General features: G+C 37.4%; 2 protein-coding genes across 3 annotated transcripts in view; both read left to right on the plus strand.

Annotated features, from left to right (window-relative positions):
- The window catches only part of LOC127645391 (putative glycerol kinase 5), a 37,847-nt gene extending 26,219 nt beyond the window's left edge, over nucleotides 1–11,628 (plus strand). For both annotated transcript variants that reach the window (XM_052128990.1, XM_052128991.1), the window contains 6 exons: nucleotides 4,750–4,854; nucleotides 5,117–5,211; nucleotides 5,421–5,524; nucleotides 8,161–8,220; nucleotides 8,319–8,452; nucleotides 8,689–11,628. In XM_052128990.1, the coding sequence (XP_051984950.1) occupies nucleotides 4,750–4,854; nucleotides 5,117–5,211; nucleotides 5,421–5,524; nucleotides 8,161–8,220; nucleotides 8,319–8,452; nucleotides 8,689–8,855 (665 nt within the window). In that variant the 3' untranslated portion in view covers nucleotides 8,856–11,628. The remainder of the gene's footprint in view (nucleotides 1–4,749; nucleotides 4,855–5,116; nucleotides 5,212–5,420; nucleotides 5,525–8,160; nucleotides 8,221–8,318; nucleotides 8,453–8,688) is intronic.
- A 124-nt stretch (nucleotides 11,629–11,752) lies between these two features.
- On the plus strand, nucleotides 11,753–19,916 carry LOC127645394 (protein phosphatase 1 regulatory subunit 7). The gene is made up of 10 exons (XM_052128993.1): nucleotides 11,753–11,824; nucleotides 12,565–12,660; nucleotides 12,770–12,825; nucleotides 12,908–12,973; nucleotides 14,405–14,535; nucleotides 14,731–14,893; nucleotides 17,100–17,216; nucleotides 17,308–17,412; nucleotides 17,748–17,834; nucleotides 18,515–19,916. Exons 1-10 carry the CDS (start codon nucleotides 11,785–11,787, stop codon nucleotides 18,689–18,691), a joined length of 1,038 nt encoding a protein of 345 aa, XP_051984953.1. The 5' UTR covers nucleotides 11,753–11,784; the 3' UTR covers nucleotides 18,692–19,916.
- Nucleotides 19,917–20,013: the final 97 nt, after the last annotated feature.

Below are 20,013 nucleotides of genomic sequence, written 5' to 3' on the forward strand. Positions count from 1 at the left end.
AGATGATGGTCTTCAGACTTTAAGGACAAAAACAAATGTGAATTCTTACCCACTGACTTCTTTCGGAAAAATCCCCAAAGCCTCATTTGCTTAATTTTTGCTGTCTTTCCCGCTAACTGCTGTTAACTCACCACTAAGTAACGTTAGTTGATGTCAACGACTGTGCAAGCTCCTCCCCTACCTGCTGCATATTCAACAGAGAAGAAGAAACAGAGTCGCCCATAGGCTACCGACAGCAAAGGAACTTATTCTATAGGCTAGATTGTGTCAATTTGTACAGGCTGTATGCAGCATGTGCAAAGACAAAGCACAATGAAATAAGGCAACTTATGATTTTGGGGGATTACATAGGCTTTTGTCCGGTTTCATATTTGTAAGTCAACTTTTCAAAATACATTCGGGGCTACACTCAAAACATTCGGGGCTGAAGCCCCGGCAAAATCGGATGCCGCCACCTCTGGGTAGAACCAGTGATGTGTTGTACTAAATTTAAAGACTGTGAGGGAGAGAAATTCATTTACCAACGGATTTGATGGACAGCATACGTGGATATTAAAATCCCCAAGAATCAGGTGTCTATCACCGTGTGACACCAGTCCAGAGAGAAAGTCTGAAAATTGTTCAATAAAGTCCCTATTAAATCTGGGAGGTCTGTACACAACTGCAAATAAGGCAGGACCCAGGGCATCAAACTTTAATAGTTGGACTTCTGAATTGGAATTCTGCATTTAAAAGAGTTTCTAAAAACAGTGGCAGCGCCACCTCCTTGCTCTGAAGTCCTTGGAGAATTTAAAAAGTCACAGCCTGGTGGTGTTAGATCCTCCAGGGCCATTTGTTTGCTAGGATTCTGCCAGTCTCGGTGACGAATAAACAATCCAATAATCGTGATCTATAAGAGTTGTTCAAAATAAAAGAATTGTTCGATATTGATCATGCATTTATGCCATCTTAATGGTGGCCATCTTAATGGTGGTGACATCTTTGCTGGAGTAAAAGATGTGTTTTAGCCTGCTGAGATTATCGAAAATTACCCCATGCTTCAAATCCCTTGCACCAATTGGAAGGTGACGTTGTGAAGACCAAATGGGCAGTATGTGGTGGTTGTCAGATAAGTCAGCCAGGAATCTGCCGGGATGTAGGTGTAACCCTCAATGGACATACCAGGGGTGGCATGCAATTCAAAGGGCAGCACAATAGTTGTAAACTCCAGCTGACAGTCGGGCCAAAGAATTCAGATTCTGTAATTCCAGGGATGAGTAATATAAAACCATATCAGAAGCAAAATGACAGCATGATCCTGCAAACAGGCAGGGAGCTTGCCACTGAAACTGGCAAGGGCCAGCAGCTAAACTCCAGTAGGCCAGGATGGGCAACAGAAAGCAGAGCATCCTCAGTGATCCACCAACATGACTTGAATTCCAGTCTCCAGCCCCACTGGACATGGATGATGGGCAGGGAATCAGGTGGCCCATTTGAGACTGAACACAATATTCCCGGTGAAGGCGTTCAGTGAGTACAGCAGTTTGTTTACCCCAATGTAATCCAAGCAGAAGAGAGGATGATGTGGAGTTTAAAGCGTAGAGAGAATGGTTCGTGTTGGTCGGGTGAAGGTGTAGTGTAGTTTCCAAAAAAAAAAAAAACTAAAACAGACCATTATCCATAAAAGAGAATCATAAAACTTGATTCTTTAAAAATCGGAGAGCAGCGACAAACAGACACACCAGAGTTCACTCAACCGTAAGTAGAACTGTTCTGTTCTATTCTTTTTGCTAAAGGAATGTTTGAAAATCTAAATTGTAAAATCTAAAAACGTACTAAACAAAAGATAGAAAATAACCATCTTAAAGGGTTAGTTTACCCAGAAGAAAGTCGACATCTGGGATCGCATAAGGGTGAGAAAATGATGAGAACATTTTCATTCTTTAGTGAACTATCCCTTTAAGACTAATGTTTTTGTGAAACATCTAATGTGCTTGAGACTTTTGCACAGTGCTGCATATGTATTGCTTATTCCCTCAGAGTTCACTTTACAACCATTCACCTGAGACTTCTGCACTATTATTTTAATGACCGTCCACTTACAGTATAGCTGCACACCAGTCTATTATTATGGTATAATCAATTTCAGATATACAAGCCCATAAATGGCACTTTAAACGATGACCTGTGTTTGATCATGTTGTATGTCATTTAGACAGTCCTTTCCTCTCAAAGAGGTTGGTTATTGGCCAGAGTGAGCTACAAAGTGGACTAGACTTTCACAAAAGGCATTGTTTCAAAGCAGCTGTACATTAAATTATGCTATAACAGAAAATCAATGAATATAATGGCAATAATTAGTTATATATGTTTAGAACTATTAGTGGTTAAAATTAGTAAACCAAGTAAGTGTTGTGGGTCAATGGTTAAACAAAATATTTTTTGTATGAACTATAAGTTTTAGTGTTAAATTCCTTGAAGACATACTGAATTTACTGAGGAAATACACATAGATGCATTGTTCTTTGATTTTGGCCATTGAAGGCTTTTGTTGTTGGATAATTCATTTTCTATGTAGGTAAATATATTTTTTTTTATTAGTGTTGTCCCCCCTTTGACCAAGTTGGTGTAGGTATCATTCAGTGAGGAGCAGCACAGTCCGGCTGGAAGCTTATGGCAAGTAATTTTGCTGAACTCCATCCTGAGCCCATGCTTTTGACAGTGGCTCACGAAGAATCCCATGTCTTTGAGTTTGCATCAATTCATCCTCTGTGAAGTCCGTCTTAGTAGACCGAAGTGAAGTCTGGCTGGCACATGCTGCAGTTGTTCATAATCACTCAGGGACCCAATAGGAGTCGGACGTCAGGAAGGACTTAAGATGGATCTGGCAGGCTCTGGATATAATCCCGAGGTTTAGACAGGGAAAGAAATAGAAAAAAAATTGCATAGATGCCATTCACTTTAAAGCAGGGTTAAAGAATAAGAGAAGTATTTTTAGTTCTGGCAAACCTAACTAAAGAATCTTTAGTTTAGACTTAAACTGAGAGAGTGTGTCTGAGTTCTGAACAATGCTAGGAAGACTATTCCATAGTTTAGGAGCCAAATATGGAAATGATCTCCCTCCTTTTGTGGATTTTTATATTCTTGGTATTGTTAACAGGCCAGAGTTTTACAATTGTGGTGAGCGTGATGGATTATAGCTTGAAAGGTCACTTAAGTACTTTGGAGCTAGACCATTCAAAGCATCGCATGTTATTAACAGAATTTTAATATAAGAAATTTAACAGGTAGCCAATGTAATGCTGATAAAATCATATTTCTTGGTTCTAGTTGGCACTCTATCTGCTGCATTTTGAAGCAACTGAAGTTTATTTATTAAACCAGCTGGACATCCACCTAGTACTGCATTACACTAATCTAGTCTTGTGGTCATGAAAGCACAAATTAGTTTTTTCAGCATCAGAAATAGACAGCATGTGTCGCATCTTAGCAATATTTCTGAGATGGAAGAAGTCAGTTTACAAATATTGTAAATTCGTTTTTCAAAGGTTAGATTGCTATCAAATATAACGCTTAAATATTTGGCTGTAGATGTTGATGTTACAGTATATCCATCAAGAGATTTCAGATTTATATTTATAATATATTTTATATTACATTATATTTTTTATGTATTTGTTCCAATAATTAATACTTCTTTTTTATCGTAATTGAGTAGAAGGACTCAATTACGAGTCCTTCTACTCGTAATTTTCAGGTTTCAAAGACATTTAAAGTTGGGTATCATCGGCATAACAGTGAAAAGGAATTCCATGGTTCCTGATAATGTCTCCCAGGGGGATCATATATAGGGATAAATGCACAGGCCCTAAAACTGATCCCTGTTGTACCCCATACATGACTTTAATTTGATCTGACTGTTCCTCATTTAAACAGACAAGTGGTAGCAGTCAGAGAGATAGGACATAAACCAATCTAATGCCTGTCTACAAATGCCAACATAATTCTCAAGCACATCCAAGAGAATATCATGATCTATGGTGTCGAAGGCAGCACTAAGATCTAAGAGCACTAGAAGAGAAATGCAGGCTAGATCAGATGATAAGAACAAGTAATGTGTAACTATGATAAGTGTAGACTCAGTACCTTTTCTAGTATTTTTGACTTAAATGGTAGATTTGAAATCAGTCTATAATTAACCAATTCTCCTGGATCAAGCTGTGGTTTCTTGATAAGCATTTTGATAACAGCCAGTTTAAAGTTTCTTTGGACATGCCCTAAGTATAATGAGGAGGTAATAATATTAAGAGGTCCTGAGATTACAGGAAACACCTCATTAAGGAGTTTAGTCGGTATTGGATCTAACATACATGTTGTTGATTTTGATGTTTTGATTATTTTTTAGCTCCTCCAGACCTATAACTTGCTGTGGCAGACAGATGCTTTATTCCAATTTTGTTTCTAATGATTACCATTTTGTCAGTAAAGAAATTCAGTCATTACTACAATGCTGCGATGGAATACAATGGACACACTATCTAGAGTGCTAGAGAAGTCTGTGACACCAAGTTCTGAACTTTTTAGTGTACTGCATATTTGAAGCAAATCTGGAAGATTATTAGTGAAACTATCTTTAGTAGTTGAAAGAATAGTTCTACTTGAACGATAACATGGTGTAGAGTACACATATATCCATTTGTTTTTCTCACTGTATATCTCTCCTTTTGAAATGGACTGCATCATTTCCTTTGAATTATGTTTTCTAAACAGGCCTTTATCCTCTTGTGGGCTGGAAGATTGGTGATGATGTTGTGTATCTGGCTGAGGGTAATGCTGCTGGAACAGGTGCTGCTATTAAATGGGCACAGGATTTAGGTGAGTAGGATCATGCTCCTTATTGTTGACCGCAATATCACTTAGAATGTATATCACTTCAGGACCAAGCTCCATTATTAGTGTTATCACTTATTATTGCTCATACCTGGGAGAGATTTGAGCAATATCTGGGGCCAGAATATCATAGATAGTGACTTACTTGAAGGTGTGCTCTTTTGGCCAGTATTGAAATGACAGGTTTTTCACTTTTTAGTAAAGTGTCTTTGATGATAGGTTGTGACCGTAAAATGCTGTCTTTCAGAGCTCTTTTCCAATGTAAAGGAGACTGAGGCCATAGCCACTAGTGTGGAAGACTCAGATGGAGTGTATTTTGTCCCCTCGTTCAGTGGACTTCAGGTATGTTTGTGTGCACCTATGACATTGTACCTCTTTGACTTTCATTGATGGATATCCAAGTTGTTTTAGTCAAGGTTTCATTCTTTGTTTTATGATACAAATGTACAAAGGAATTACACAAAGTAGTTCTTTTTTTTGTGAACATCATTTTGAAGTTCACTTTGTATTAAATATTTGATCATTTAGACATTTGTGTTAATATGCCACAGGCCCCACTGAATGATCCAAAAGCCTGTGCTTCTTTTATGGGCTTAAAGCCTTCTACAACAAAGAGCCACCTGGTCAGAGCCATTCTAGAGTCAGTAGCATTCAGGTGAGCTGCTTTTCATATCAAAGGATCTCTATCTAACCTTGCAACCAAACCACTCAAGAGATAAGCTATTAACTGCTGTCTCACAATCAATTGTCAGGTATGTTCTTGTCATTGAAAATGGCAAGTCGTCTGAATGGCTGAATATTCAAAGCAAATAGTCTTTTACTAAATCTATTGTAATCTGTTCAAGGTGTTTACTAAGCAGAACTGTAAAAAGCCAGCAGGTCCTAACAGTTTATCCCAAGCTACTTGGGATGGGACGATATACTGAGTTTTGATATATCGCGAACCCAAGAAAGGCAAAAGTCATAATTCCGAAATTTGCAACATTGTTTTCTGTCAATGTGATCCGTCAAATAAGCGATAAGCCAGCTAAAAGTTAAAATAAATATTATTTTTAATCAGACATGGCACAGATGCGATAAAGAAACAGAGTGTTGGCGAAAGATGCGTGTGCCGGTATATGTTGGAGTGCCCGTATTTGTTGTGGGAAATAAACATGCGCAATCTCCCGACGTCGTAGTGCTATAGGGGGTATTGAACTACATCTCTAGAGCAACCCCAACATGCATATCCTTTATTTCTTGTGGTTATACTTTTGAAACGGTGAGTATTTTAACTTTCAAAAATTGCCCCCCATTCTCTTCCATTTTAAGTGCGTTATTGTAACACTTTTTGCTTTTTTGAAGAAAAGGAGACTAAAATTATTTTGTGGTGATTAACATTATGCCACAAATGCTGTTGATTTGAGCTTAACTTGTATTGAACCTGGAATATTCCTTTCAGTGTTATTATATCCAACTGAGGTTTTATCGATTTGTAGACAGATTCGAATCGTGAGATAACATATTGTCCCATTCCTACCAGCTACACAAAATTAAGCCAAATTAATAAATAATATTTCAATAATGTTCCTGATTGCTTCAGATAATCTTTTAATGTTCCTGTTGTTCTTGAAAAATACAGTATAACGCTTTAAAGGATTAGTTCATTTAAAGGTTAGTTTGAAAATTCTCTCATCATTTACTCAACCTCATGCCATCCTAGATGTATATGACTTTCTTTCATCTTCTGAACACAAACTAAGATATTTAGAAGAATTTCTCAGCTCTTTTGGTTCATACAATGCTAGTGAATGGGTGCCAAATTTTGAAGCTCCAAAAAATCACATAAGTCAGCATGAAGGAATTCCATACGACTCCAGTGGTTAAATCAATATCTTCAAAAGCAATATGATAGGTGTGGGTGAGAAACAGATCACATTCACATTCTTCTTGTGTTTTTGGTGATACACATTATTTGGGCATACTGCCCCTACTGGGCAGGGAGGAGTATTTCAAGCAAATAAAGTACTTCAAGTTTCCACACCTATCAAATCTTCTGAAAATATGGACTAAAACAAATTTATGGATTGATTTGATGCCTTTATGTGCTTTTTGGAGCCTCAAAATTTTGGCCACCATTCACTTGCATTGTATGGACCTACTGAGCTGATATATTATTTTTAAAATCTTTGTGTTCTGTAGAAGAAAGGAAGTCATACTCATCTGGGTTGGAATGAGGTTGAGTAAATGATGAAATCATTTAAATTTTCTAGTGAACTATTTCTTTAATGTCTAAGGTTGTTTTGGAAAAAATACTTTTCTGCATACTGTTTACAAACACTTAACTGTTTTACTGTGATTTAGCACCATTCTGTATACACTGTACATATAGGTTTTTTTTCTTGTTTTGGCAATTCCCTTGTTTCCTGTTTAGCAGAATATCAAATGTCACAATTTGTTTTATTAATAAAGGCCTTTCCCACTGGCAGTACTAAAGCCCGTTTTAGATACTTTTACCCGGGACTAGTGCTTTCCGTTGCTTTTGCACATAAGGAACTATAGTTCCTATAAGCCTTTTTAGGGGACGTTTTTAGATTCTACACCGGGGTAGATACTTTATGGGGCATATAGGAACTCTGGGACTGTGGGAGGTGCTGCAGCCTGTGATTGGACAAAAACCTGCATTTAGAAAGGAGAGGAGCTCCGCAGCCACCGTTAGTAAACAAACTAACTGCTAGCCTGCTACTGAGAGGATTGTGCTAATTTTACAATTCCCTTAACAGAAATAACATATAACAAACAGAGTATCCAAAGAGAATCAACTGTTTCGTGTGTGTGCGTGCGTGCGTGCGTGCGTGCGTGCGTGTGTGTGTGCGTGTGTGTGACTTCATCAGGAGACATGCTTTGAGTTTTCATTGCAACTGTACTGTGTGACTATACAGAAAATAAAGTGAATTCTAGATTACAACATCGACTCTTTCCTGGGATGACGGATATAAGATGTTTATCAAGAGTGCGTAATTGAACTTTATTATACACTAAACCATCATTAAATCTAGTTTACATGAGGGAAGTATTGCGTGTCTGTCACTGCATGGTCACCGCATGCAAATAACATCACAATAAAAATGGTGGATATTAGATGCGTCACTGTGGTGATTACTTTGTGAGTGCGAATGCAACGGGAAAAGTCTCCTCGGGTGTCCCGTTCCTCGTAAGAGTTCTCATCTAGAAAGTTACTAAGGGAAAAGTACCAGGAGTGTACATAGGTAGGAAAGGGCCTATAGAAGTAATTCTATTCATATCTTTCAGGAACAAGCAGCTCTATGATGTCATGCTCAGAGAAACACGCATTCCCATCACTAAAATTAGGTAAGGGTCTTACAATCAATCTTGCATGTCTTGCCTGAAGCTGCCTGTCTGAATTCCCAACATGAATTGAGTTTGTGTTTATGTCTTCATTTTTATAGGGCAGATGGAGGTGTATGCACTAATGACTTTATCATGCAACTGACAGCAGATCTGTTGGGCTGTAAGATAGCACGTCCAACTCACTATGACATGTCCTGCCTTGGGGCTGCTTTTGTTGCAGGGCTAGGAACAGGTAAGGGACAAGTTACATTACAGTGCAGCAATTTAACAGGAAAACACATGCCCATCTCACAGTCCAAAAAAAAACATTGAGACTGATTGTTTATTACATGCGAAGGACTTTGTTATTCAGAACACACTACTTTTAAGGCAGATCATTTAAGTTGTTTATTAGTCCTAAAATAGGATTAATCTGATGTGTGTTGTGATGTGGAGTGACGACTTCTGTCCTATTCTGAATTGTCTTAGGCTTGTGGAAGAACCAAGAGGAGCTCAAGAAGCTTCAGAACACTGACCAACTCTTCCTCCCTCAAAGGTGTAAAGCAAAAGGTGACAAGGAAGGGCAATACAGAGATGTACTACAGAGTTGGGAGATGGCTCTTCAGCGGTCCATGCACTGGTACAACCAGCCCTGATTAGCTAGTATACAAGCAATAATTCTCTGTGCGTGTGAACAGTGGTGGGGCGATTCTAGAGTAGCAAGTTTCTATCTGAGAAAAACATTTGAACGGCATGTATTTCCAAGCTGGAGCTCGTTTTGGAAACTTGCACATCAACAATTAGTCATGGTTTATTAGTTTTACCTGTTCACAAGGTGTTTTAGAGATTTACAACTTGTTCTTACAAATCCAGGTCAAGTTGTGAATCTAGTGGTATTATTATGACTTGCAGGCTGCATTATTATTCCTACTTTAGAACAAAAGGTAGGTGTATTTTTTTATTTTGCCAATTGCTGATCCAGTCAATTAGGCAATTAAAGGGATAGTTCACCCAAAAATTATAATTCTCTCATTTACTCACCCTTATCCCATCTCAAACTTGTGTAACTTACTTTCTTCTGTGGAACACAAAAAATATATATATATATTTTGTTTTAAATACAATGTCTGTTTGTCCATGCAATGCAAGTGAATGGTGACCAAAACTTTTAATCTCCAAAAAGCACAAAGGTGGCATAAAAGTAATCCATAGAACTCATGTGGTATAATCCATTTTTATCTCAAGTGATCCAATCGGTTTTGGGTGAGAACAGACCAAAATTAAACTCCTCTTGCTTGTGAAGGTTTATGAAGTATAATCGATCTTGAAATCATGATTGTGCCAAGAGGACTGCTGATGTCAAGATTTATAGTGTAAAAGGAGTAATATTTTGGTTTGTTCTGACCCAAAACCGATTGGATCGCTTCAGAATAATATTATTAAACCACTGGAGTCATATGGGCTACTTTTATGCTGCCTTTATAGCCTTTTTATAGGCTATAGGTTTGTGTTCCGCAGAAGAAAGAAATGACATTAGGGCAAGTAATTAGAGAATTATCATTTTTGGGGAACCATTCCTTTTAAAATCAATGCCTTATCTAACTACTGTGTTTTTAAAATGGTATTGTTGAACAAATAATTGTTTTCACTTAACTCGCTATGTGCCTTACCAGGGGGCTTGTACAAGAGATCCATGTTTTGCGCTCACTGAGGTACCTCGGTTACTTGTCTCCCACAGGACATCATCTTACCCCTATAGGAATATTGTAATTGTATGTGATCAGTGTTGTTTACATAAATGTAAGTGAAACTTCTCTTTCTGACAATTGATTTTTATTCAAGCTGTCATGCACTAAAGAGTTAAGACTTATTGTCCATCAATTAGGATCACTACTTTATTTTAAAAATGTGAAATGTCAGAATAATTGTAGAGAGAGTGATTTTATTTCTTTCATCACATTCCCAGTGGGTCGTACATTTTGTTATTATTTGGTTATCATTTTCTGGAATTTTCCAAGCTGCTTAAAGGCACAGTTAACTTAGTCAATTTAAAGTGAAACAACATGTCTGTGTCATGCACACAGTAGATGTTCTAAACGACTTGCCAAAACTATAGTTTGCTAATACGTGTAGTGGCTAATATCGGTGTAGTGGTTAAAAATGTTGTTTTAATGCCTGGTGTTTTTTCAACCTAAGTGAATGTAAACTTCTGACTTCAACTGTATGTACATTGTGTAGGTTATATGTGGTGTTAATATCAAATGTACCTCTTAACACAAAACTACTGTAGAATGCTGCAAAACATGGACAAGTTGATATCTGAAGGACTACATTTCCTAATGTTTTTAATGTTATTTTTTTCTGTGATCCCAAAAAAAATCAATCCTGCTATATTGTTTATACACAAAACAGTTTCCACTCTGACAGTTTCTTGTTGATCCTATCAACAATGTCTATTGACATCATGCATTCAACCGTTGTAAGCAAATGATTGAAAATATCCACATGCTAGAATGTTATCATGATCTTACGAAAAGAACAGGCATACATGATAATATATTGTTAAAGAACCGTTAACATCATGCCATATTTCATGTCAATATGTGAAACTAGTCATTTAAATGATCCTTTTCAGTGGAATCTTGTGTGTTTTGTCATGCAAATAAATAATTTAACGTTTGTACTGCCAGTGCCAAGGCATTAATTCGGCATAGACAAAATCAAATGAAATGAAAATGCAAAGGATATCAAGTAACAAAATAGAAGAAAATAGAAAAAAGAAGTATGCCCTACAACTATACCCCAACAAACGGGGGTATGTTCTATCCTCATTAAAAAGTTTTACCCTTGAAGAAATGAATTGTAATTTTGAAATGTATGTATAAAATCATGACCAACATGAGATGGAAGATTTCAGTAATATCACTAACCTTATAAAAACTAATTTAATCTACATGGAGAGGGTCTCCTCATGTGGGTGTCCATGTTGACATCACATGACCAGCCAAATACCACTCACTTAATCTCAGTAACTGCCCTGTTATTGGACACATTCACTCAAGCATTGAATTGATCATTTGAATAAATGTAAATTTCTTCAATGACATAAGTAATTGTGTATGAAAGATGCTGCATCCTTGCCTATAGATGTCAATGTAAATCCATGACGTCAAAACAAAAAAGTAAAAAAATAAATTACAAATGTTCCAGTATTCCTCCCACATTGTGCAAGCATTTGATTCTGTACAGCAATAATGATTATTTTAGTGGTGTACATTTTTCAGAGTAAGCATTATAACAAAGTTTGTAAATGCATTAAAATCTTATAATGGGCCAGGCTTCATCACTCAAATTTTATAAAACGTAAAAGGGGGTCATTGGCCTGCAATAGGTTGAAGCTGAACCTGAATTACAGGATTTTATATGGTAACAAAATAATTAAAAACAAAACGTTGAGGAAAAAAAAAATGTTTACGTACTTACAAGTTTCCCGTAATCATTTGCCTAAAGAAAAGTTAATCTCAAAAGATCAATTGGTAGGTGCCGGCGTCAATCATCCAGTGAACTGGGCGGGACTAGTGGAAAATGGCGACTTTATCTGTCGGAGAGCCTCAAGAAATGGAAGGTGAGCACATTTGTCTATTTTTAATAATTTAGAGTGTATGAATGCGCATTAAAGCACCGATGACTCTTTCTGCTCTCAGACGTTTTCAACAAGCTGGGGTTTCATATTTGAGTTGCTGTTAACATTTTAGTTTCCTCTGCCTATTCATTTAGATTGTAATTTGAGTGTTTACGTTAAATAAATATCCAAATGAAGCTATTCTAACGCATTACATTTATAAAATGGCCTGAAAGCTGCCTTTATTTTCTTGATGTCTCTTGAGTGTAAGTGTTGTTACCTCTTTGACGGTATGTGCAGTAATGGCAGTGCCAACACATCTTGCTGGTTAGCTAATGTAGCTCACAAACTCACTTTACCTGTCAAAATCTGACCTGTTCAGGTGGATTAATTATAAGAGCGATGTGAACGATCAGACGTGTCAGATCGCGTTTTTCTTGGATGATTCCGTTTGTTTTCAACTACTTGATCAGCATGTTTGTGCTGGTGGAGTGTGTGTGTGTGTGGGATGGGCTTGAACAACAGCATTATGGCCATTTAATGGATGAAGGCTTAAACCGTGCTTTCAGATTAATTAAAGTACGATCAAAATATCTCCCATAATTTGCTCCAGATAGAAGCATCAGCAGCATCATTAGGAGTTTAATGGCTTTCTGTAAGCAAGTTGGTGATTAATTGTGTTAAGACATCGAGATGTGCTATGTACTATAGATCCTTACCTAATCAATATAACATATTTATAGTTGACAGAAGGGGTGAGTCTGAGGAATCCGGTGATGATGAGACCAAGAGGAAGAGTTTCAATGGAGAGGTTGACTCCCTGCAAGAGCCTTCAACTAGTGAGACCACTGCAGACATTTCATTTGCCTCCAAGGCAATGTGAAGAAACAAATAAATTAAAACATATTCTCTAAAGGTATAACCATCTTCTATCGCTCCCTCTTTCAGTACCAGAAGAAGCACCGGTTGATATGGACACCATAACCTTAGACCCAGATGAAGAGGTGAATTTAGAGTTGAATGAGTTTGAGTTGTGAGGTTAGATGCATGCAGTTATTCTCACTATGTTTTAAATTATTCATTTAGGATGTGGATCTGGTCCATTGTAGGATTGGGAAGATTGAGGGTCTGGAGGTTCTTAAGAAGGCAAAGGTAAAAGTTTTAAACAATAACCCCACAGGTTAAGCTGTTAACACACTAGCCAACTTTTCCAGTGATTTTTAGGTGTGAGGAGATGAAGCTCGCATTAACATCTTCCAGCGGGAGATCGCTAATTACTTGACCGTTGGGACTCCTTGCTGAGTTAATAGTTTAAAAAACTGAAAAAGCAAATCAGGCTTGCTTGAAAAAATCATTCGTCACTTAAGTTCCTGTCTTGTCAGTTCTTCAATAAAAGAAGCTCATTAGTCACTTGACGAGAACACAAGACGTCAAGATGATCTAAAGTTATGATCTACGATCTCCCTCAGCTGCATATAATCACAAACGCTGATTGTAATCCAATGTGATTGTCACCAAGCGTTTTTCCTGCTTTTTTTTCCTACACTAAAAGCAGAGCCACAGCAGTTTGATTTATTGAACGTAATTTCTTACTCACTGAAAGCTACATATGGACATATGCGTTCTTCGGCAAGCCTCGAGCTGATAAATTCACAATCACACACTTTCACATGTAAATTTACTTCATGAATCACATCCTAAGGGAATTTTCACACCTGGCTCGTGTGGAATATTTGTGTCGAAATCTGGTGCGTTTTCTTCCTTGCTTCGGTTGTTTTAAGAACATGCCAATCGCACTCGGATCCACACCAAAACAGTCGGTCTGAGACCACCTATCGGAGATGGAAAAGAAATATGAAGGTCAGCTGTAACTGTCACTATAATCTATCATAAAAATGTGGATATATATGTGGCATCTCTTTTGGATAGAGGCAGAACAGGCACAGGTAGGATGGCGTCAGCAACTTTTTGACAGATAAAATCTCGGCTTCACTCTTTATGTATGTGTGCATGTTTGTGAGAGAGAGAGTGCTCTGTGACCACTGGTACATTTATAATGCAGAAATAATGCAAAATCAACTAATGACTGATAAAATAACCATGATGACAGTTTTGGTCCGTTTTGAAATATTACTTGGTGAAAGTGAACTGAACCATGAAGAACTTTTTTTAGCCCCTGTTTTAGAACAACTCAAGCAAGCTACAGGTCTGAAAACACCCTAAATCACTCTATTACAGTTGTTTATGCTCACGTGGTACTACTGTTGTTATTTCAACAAGCTCCATGTTATAGGGAATCAGAGAGAGATGGTTGCGGTGAGTTGGTATACCTCAGACTGAATAGAGCTAGATCTCAACAAAACAGCCTGCATGTGTGACACGCTCTGCCAAAATTTAGTTTTTTGGAGTCTTCTAGTGTGACTTCAGCTTTATGCTCAATCTACTTCTCTGTCAGAGAGTGAATCTAGCATATTTCATAATAATGGAGAAAGATTTGCATTCAAGTTACTTAATGCAGGTTTGTAATAGCATAAATGATACTATAAGTAATTTCCTTCTTTTTGTTTTTTTTTTTCCCTTCAGACAATTTCTCTCAGACAAAACCTCATCAAACACATTGAGAACCTGGAAAGCCTTGGCTCATTGAGGGAACTCGACCTTTATGACAACCAGATCCGCAAACTGGAGAATCTTCAGGCCCAAACAGAGCTTGAGTAAGTCGGACAGTGTTTATTTAACAGGGTACTCTGTTAACTAAAATGTTATTGATTAAAGTTATTATGCAATTATAATATATCAATTATATTATAATTACTCAACAGGCCTTATATTTCTATCACCTTATGAATTTGAAGAATTACAGTGTATTGTCACTAGTAAAGTAAATCTTCCCATTTGTTGACTTCCAGGCAGCTAGATGTGTCATTCAACATTTTGAGGAAGATTGAGGGATTGGAGTGTTTAACAAAACTCAAGAAGCTCTTCCTGCTTCATAATAAGATTACAGGCATTGCCAATCTGGATCTCCTGACTGGCCTCCAGATGCTTGAGCTGGGCTCTAACCGTATCAGGGTAAGGCTTTCTTACTTATATTCTACATTTCTCAAGGCCTATTCAAACCAAGACCAAATTATTGGTGCAAATGTTTGTTACGAACAAGCTTTTGACTAGAAACAATGGATTCCCATGGCGCTATTCACACTGGGTCTGACAAATTGTCCCTTCAGACTAAGAAAAGAGCTTTTTTGACATTTTTGCAAATACTGCATGTTTTTGGCACTAATCAACTGGCAAACACATAATACCCCTTAATGACTACGTGAAAGAAGTTTGTTTGAAATCTTTGCAAATTCATTAAAAATAAAAATAAAAAAATAAATCTCATGTACATAAGTATTCACAGCCTTTGCCATGATACTCAAAATTGAGCTCAGGTGCATCCTGTTTCCACTGATCATCCTTGAGTTGTTTCTACAACTCGATTGGAGTCCACCTGTGGTAAATTCAGTTGATTGGACATGATTTGGAAAGGCACACACCTGTCTATATAAGGTCCCACAGTTAACAGTGCATGTCAGAGCACAAACCAAGCCATGAAGTCCAAGGAATTGTCTGTAGACCTCCGAGACAGGATTGTATCGAGGCACAGATCTGGGGAAGGGTACAGAACAATTTCTGCAGCATTGAAGGTCCCAATGAGCACAGTGGCCTCTATCATCCATAAATGGAAGAAGTTTGGAAGCACCAGGACTTTTTCTAGAGCTGGCCGCCTGGCCAAACAGAGCGATCAGGGGAGAAGGGCCTTAGTCAGGGAGGTGACCAAGAACCCGATCTAACAGAGCTCCAGCATTTTTCTGTGGAGAGAGGAGAACCATCCAGAAGAACATCCATCTCTGCAGCACTCCACCAATCAGGCCTGTATGGTAGAGTGGCCAGACGGAAGCCACTCATCAGTAAAAGGCACATGACAGCCCGCCTGGAGTTTGCCAAAAGACACCTGAAGGACTCTCAGACCATGAGAAACAAAATTCTCTAGTCTGATGAAACGAAGATCGATCTCTTTGGCCTGAATGGTAAGCGTCATGTCTGGAGGAAACCAGGCACCGCTCTTCACCTGGCCAATACCATCCCTATAGTGAAGCATGGCATCATGCTGTGGGGATGTTTTTCAGTGGCAGGAACTGGGAGTCTAGTCAGGATTGAGGGGAAAATGAATGCAGCTATGTACAGAGACATCCTTGATGATAACCTGCTCCAGAGCGCTCTGGACCTCAGACTGGGGTGAAAGTTCATCTTCCAACAGGACAACGACCCTAAGCACACAGCCAAAATAACAACGGAGTGGCTACGGAACAACTCTGTGAATGTCCTTGAGTGGCCCAGCCCCAGCCCAGGCATTAAAAATAGCAGTGAGGTTCGGCAATTCATTTGGACAAACCTTGTAGTAAATTATCACATAAATAGTCTTTACATGCAATACTATATGTTTAGACAAACAAATTGCTGAACTTCACTGCTATTTTATTGCAAGGATGAAATAACACAAAGTATTCCTGTTATTGTGCTCTTTTTCTTACCATGCACAAGAAACCCTGAATTCAATACAAATGTCATAATTAAAAAAACAATTTAAGAACATGAGGCTGTGTTTTTTTTTGTATTATGTGTAATGTTATGTATCATTTTGTATATTATGCTTGTTTTAATTAATGGACATAATTTTGCATGTATTTATATAACTGTAACTTGTGTTATATTATCCAGGCATTAAAAAAGAAGCTGGGTTCAGGAGTTCGTTTGGAATACACTCGTGGCAAAATACATGCATATATAAAGACAGAAGACACAGGATGTATACAACAGTGTTCTTTACTCCTCTCACTCCTATATAAAAAAAAAAAAAAAAACAGATTCTATATTCCTCAAAATCCTTCAAAAACATTGAAAGAACATAATGAAACGGTTATGCCAAATAAGGTAAATGAATGCCTCAACAGCGTTAAATATATTATTTATCTCATACATTGACAGCTGAATGCTTAAAGATCCATGCACCAGAATAAATGTTTGTAAAATAGCACTGCTTACTGTACAGGGATTATATTGTTTTTCATTTTATTTGTTTCGGTCTCGGTGTAAATGGACATTTCGTCGGCAGTTCATCTCGCAAAATGTTTCACAAATTTGGTTTGAATAGGCCTTTCTCCATAACATTGCACCCTGCATACAGTGGAAGTCTTGCCAAGCTTGAATTTTATGATTGTAATTACTGTTTTAGGTTATTGAGAATCTGGATTCTCTTGCTTCTTTGGATAGTTTGTTCCTTGGCACGAACAAAATCACTCAGTTACAGAACCTTGATGGACTGCACAATTTGACCGTTCTAAGTATCCAGGTATCCTTGTGCTAAAAAGAGATTTAGATTTTTTGCAAAATGCACCTTGCACACTTTTCCCTCAATGTTAACATCTGTTTCTGCCTGACAGAGTAACCGAATCACAAAGTTGGAGGGACTCCAGAATCTTTTGAACCTACGTGAGCTCTACTTGAGTCATAACGGCATTGAAGTCATAGAGGGACTGGAGAACAATGTAAGTCCTTGCATAAATCAATTTCTTCTGGTGACAGTCCTACATTTATCCAGAAGGTGCTCTGACAAATAAGTTACACTTATAAAACAATATACTTATATAACTTATAAAACGTATACTTTCATGTTTAATTTTCCCCATTTCTCCAGCTTTTCTGAAATGCTCTAACGCTTCACTGCACCTTTACTCTTTAGGGAATTTCTGTGTGTCCAAATCTTTCATGTCTGGCTGTTGTTTTGTTTTTTTCCCCAGAATATTTTGGTAGTAGAATATCCAGGTCATTTATCCTGTTTCCTTTGTGTGCGTTTTTTGTTTATTTTATTTTTTTCTTCCAGAAAAAGTTGACCACTTTGGACATTGCTGCAAACAGGATAAAAAAGATTGAAAATATCAACCACTTGACTGATTTAAAAGAATTTTGGGTAAGCTGTAAAAAAGAAGGCTGGTGTACAATTTTTACCATTTTATGTTGTCATGGCAACGAAGCTGTAAAATTGGCTATAACTTTACACAGAAAAGGTTAGTAAGTGATTTTATCACACTAAAATCAAATTTATATGCATATATTTTGTCTTGTAGCTATACTTTTAAAACAGTATTTTAACATTCAAAAATTGGCCCCTATTCACTTCCATTTTAAGTTCCTTTTCTATTTTTTATTTTTATTTATTTATTTGTTTTGAAGAAAAAGAGGGACGAGTCGAAATAACTTTTTGTGGTAATCAACATTATGCCACAAATGCTGTTGATTGAGCTTAACTTGTACTTAACCCGGAACATTCCTTTTAAAGCCACTCCATATTGTATTATTATTATTATCATCATACTCAATTTCTCAAGCACTATGTACATGAACATACATAGCTGCCTTTATATTTTAGGAAGGGGATTATCATATTTTGGGGGTTCTTGGCATCAACTTGGTGATAGCTACTACTTTTAAAGCATCAGTTTTTAATGCTGTTATTTATGTGACAGCAGTTAGCTTATTATACATTTTTAGAAACTTGTGTTTTTCTTCTTCATACACATGGTTAGAAACCTAACGAAAAGTTTTTCTAGGCATTGAAAGTTGTACTTGCTGCTTTTCTCTCTCTCGTAGATGAATGACAACCAGATCGACAACTGGGCAGACTTGGACGAACTCAAGAACGCCAAAGGTCTAGAGACTGTCTATCTTGAGAGAAACCCCCTGCAGAAGGACCCTCAATACAGGCGCAAGATCATGCTGGCACTGCCCAGTGTCAGGCAGATTGATGCCACCTTCATCCGTTTCTGACCATCCTCTTCATCCTCCCAAACCCATTGTGTCCTTCCTCACCCAGCCATCCTCTGCGCATTATAAATACACCACCACCACCGGCATCTTTTCCAACACGAACCATCGTAATCAACACCTTCTGCCCTATTTATCTGTTTTATTTACTTTATAACAAAAAGAACAGAATCACACACTCCTTTGTTGCCATTCCATGTGCTGGCACCTTTTACTCAAACACAGAGACTATAACTATGCTATAGAATGAATGATTGTTAATTTATTTTCAGCTTAGGACTGAGGCCATGTTAAGGGCAACTTGAAAGGATCTCAGATCTGCTCTTAGGAAAATTTTCAGAATGGTGACCCTTAGCATTTTGGTTTGAAAATGATTGAATTACAACTATTCCTCCTCTCTTCTTCCATTCAAGTAGCGTCCTGTATATACAAGACAGAGGCGTTTGTTTAATATCAGATATTTTTGCCCTGTGTAATTTACATCAGGTTATGAGATTGTTACTTTCTATATGGGATAATGAAAAGATCTGTGTTCATTTTTACCTTCAGATACTGCAGAAGATGATGTGAGAATGGTTCTTTCCTCATATCTGATCTAGAATTGAACACTACAAGGACTGCTCATTTGAGCAATAAATTGGCTACGCAGTAATGGATTCCACATGCATATCAATTCTTTTTCTCATGTATATTGTTGCAGCAGTATGCTGAAAGACTGCTGCATTGATTAAAAGTTATTTTAAACTGGTTTTGGTCAAGTTGACTTGACATATTTGAGGTCTTAGCTGAAATGTGACAAACACATTTTGTTTACTCTCTTCATTAATACTGACGATATTAACCGAGAGATTAATGTCACAAAAATGTAAGTCTTAGTTGATGGCCAAGTCTTAATATAAACAGAGCAAGGGGATTTCAGTTTATCAGCATTGTTATTTTTTTTGTTATTTGACCTTTGGCAAAATTAAATGACACATGCACGAAATATTCACACAGACGCCTCATAGAAATATTAGAACATGTTCTCTCTAGGCCATCCCATTTCTCTGGAGGGAGGGGTGTCTGAGCGCCTCACTCATATGATTCTTTATGGGATTAACCAATCCCTTTAAAAGGGTCAAAGAACAACGGGTGTTTTTAATTTACTCACATTTTCACTTTGTTTTACAAGCTTGACTGTTTCTGGATTGAATGTACTAGTATATAAATAATAAACTATTTAAACAATGCTCACAGAGAACTGAAATTTGTTTAGCCTCTATAAGGAAAGCACATCTTCCTCTGATTTATTTCGTAACTCAGCCAATTTCTGTGCTGACGCGTTT

This window comes from Xyrauchen texanus, chromosome 6, assembly GCF_025860055.1.
Source record: "Xyrauchen texanus isolate HMW12.3.18 chromosome 6, RBS_HiC_50CHRs, whole genome shotgun sequence".
Lineage (NCBI taxonomy): Eukaryota > Metazoa > Chordata > Actinopteri > Cypriniformes > Catostomidae > Xyrauchen > Xyrauchen texanus.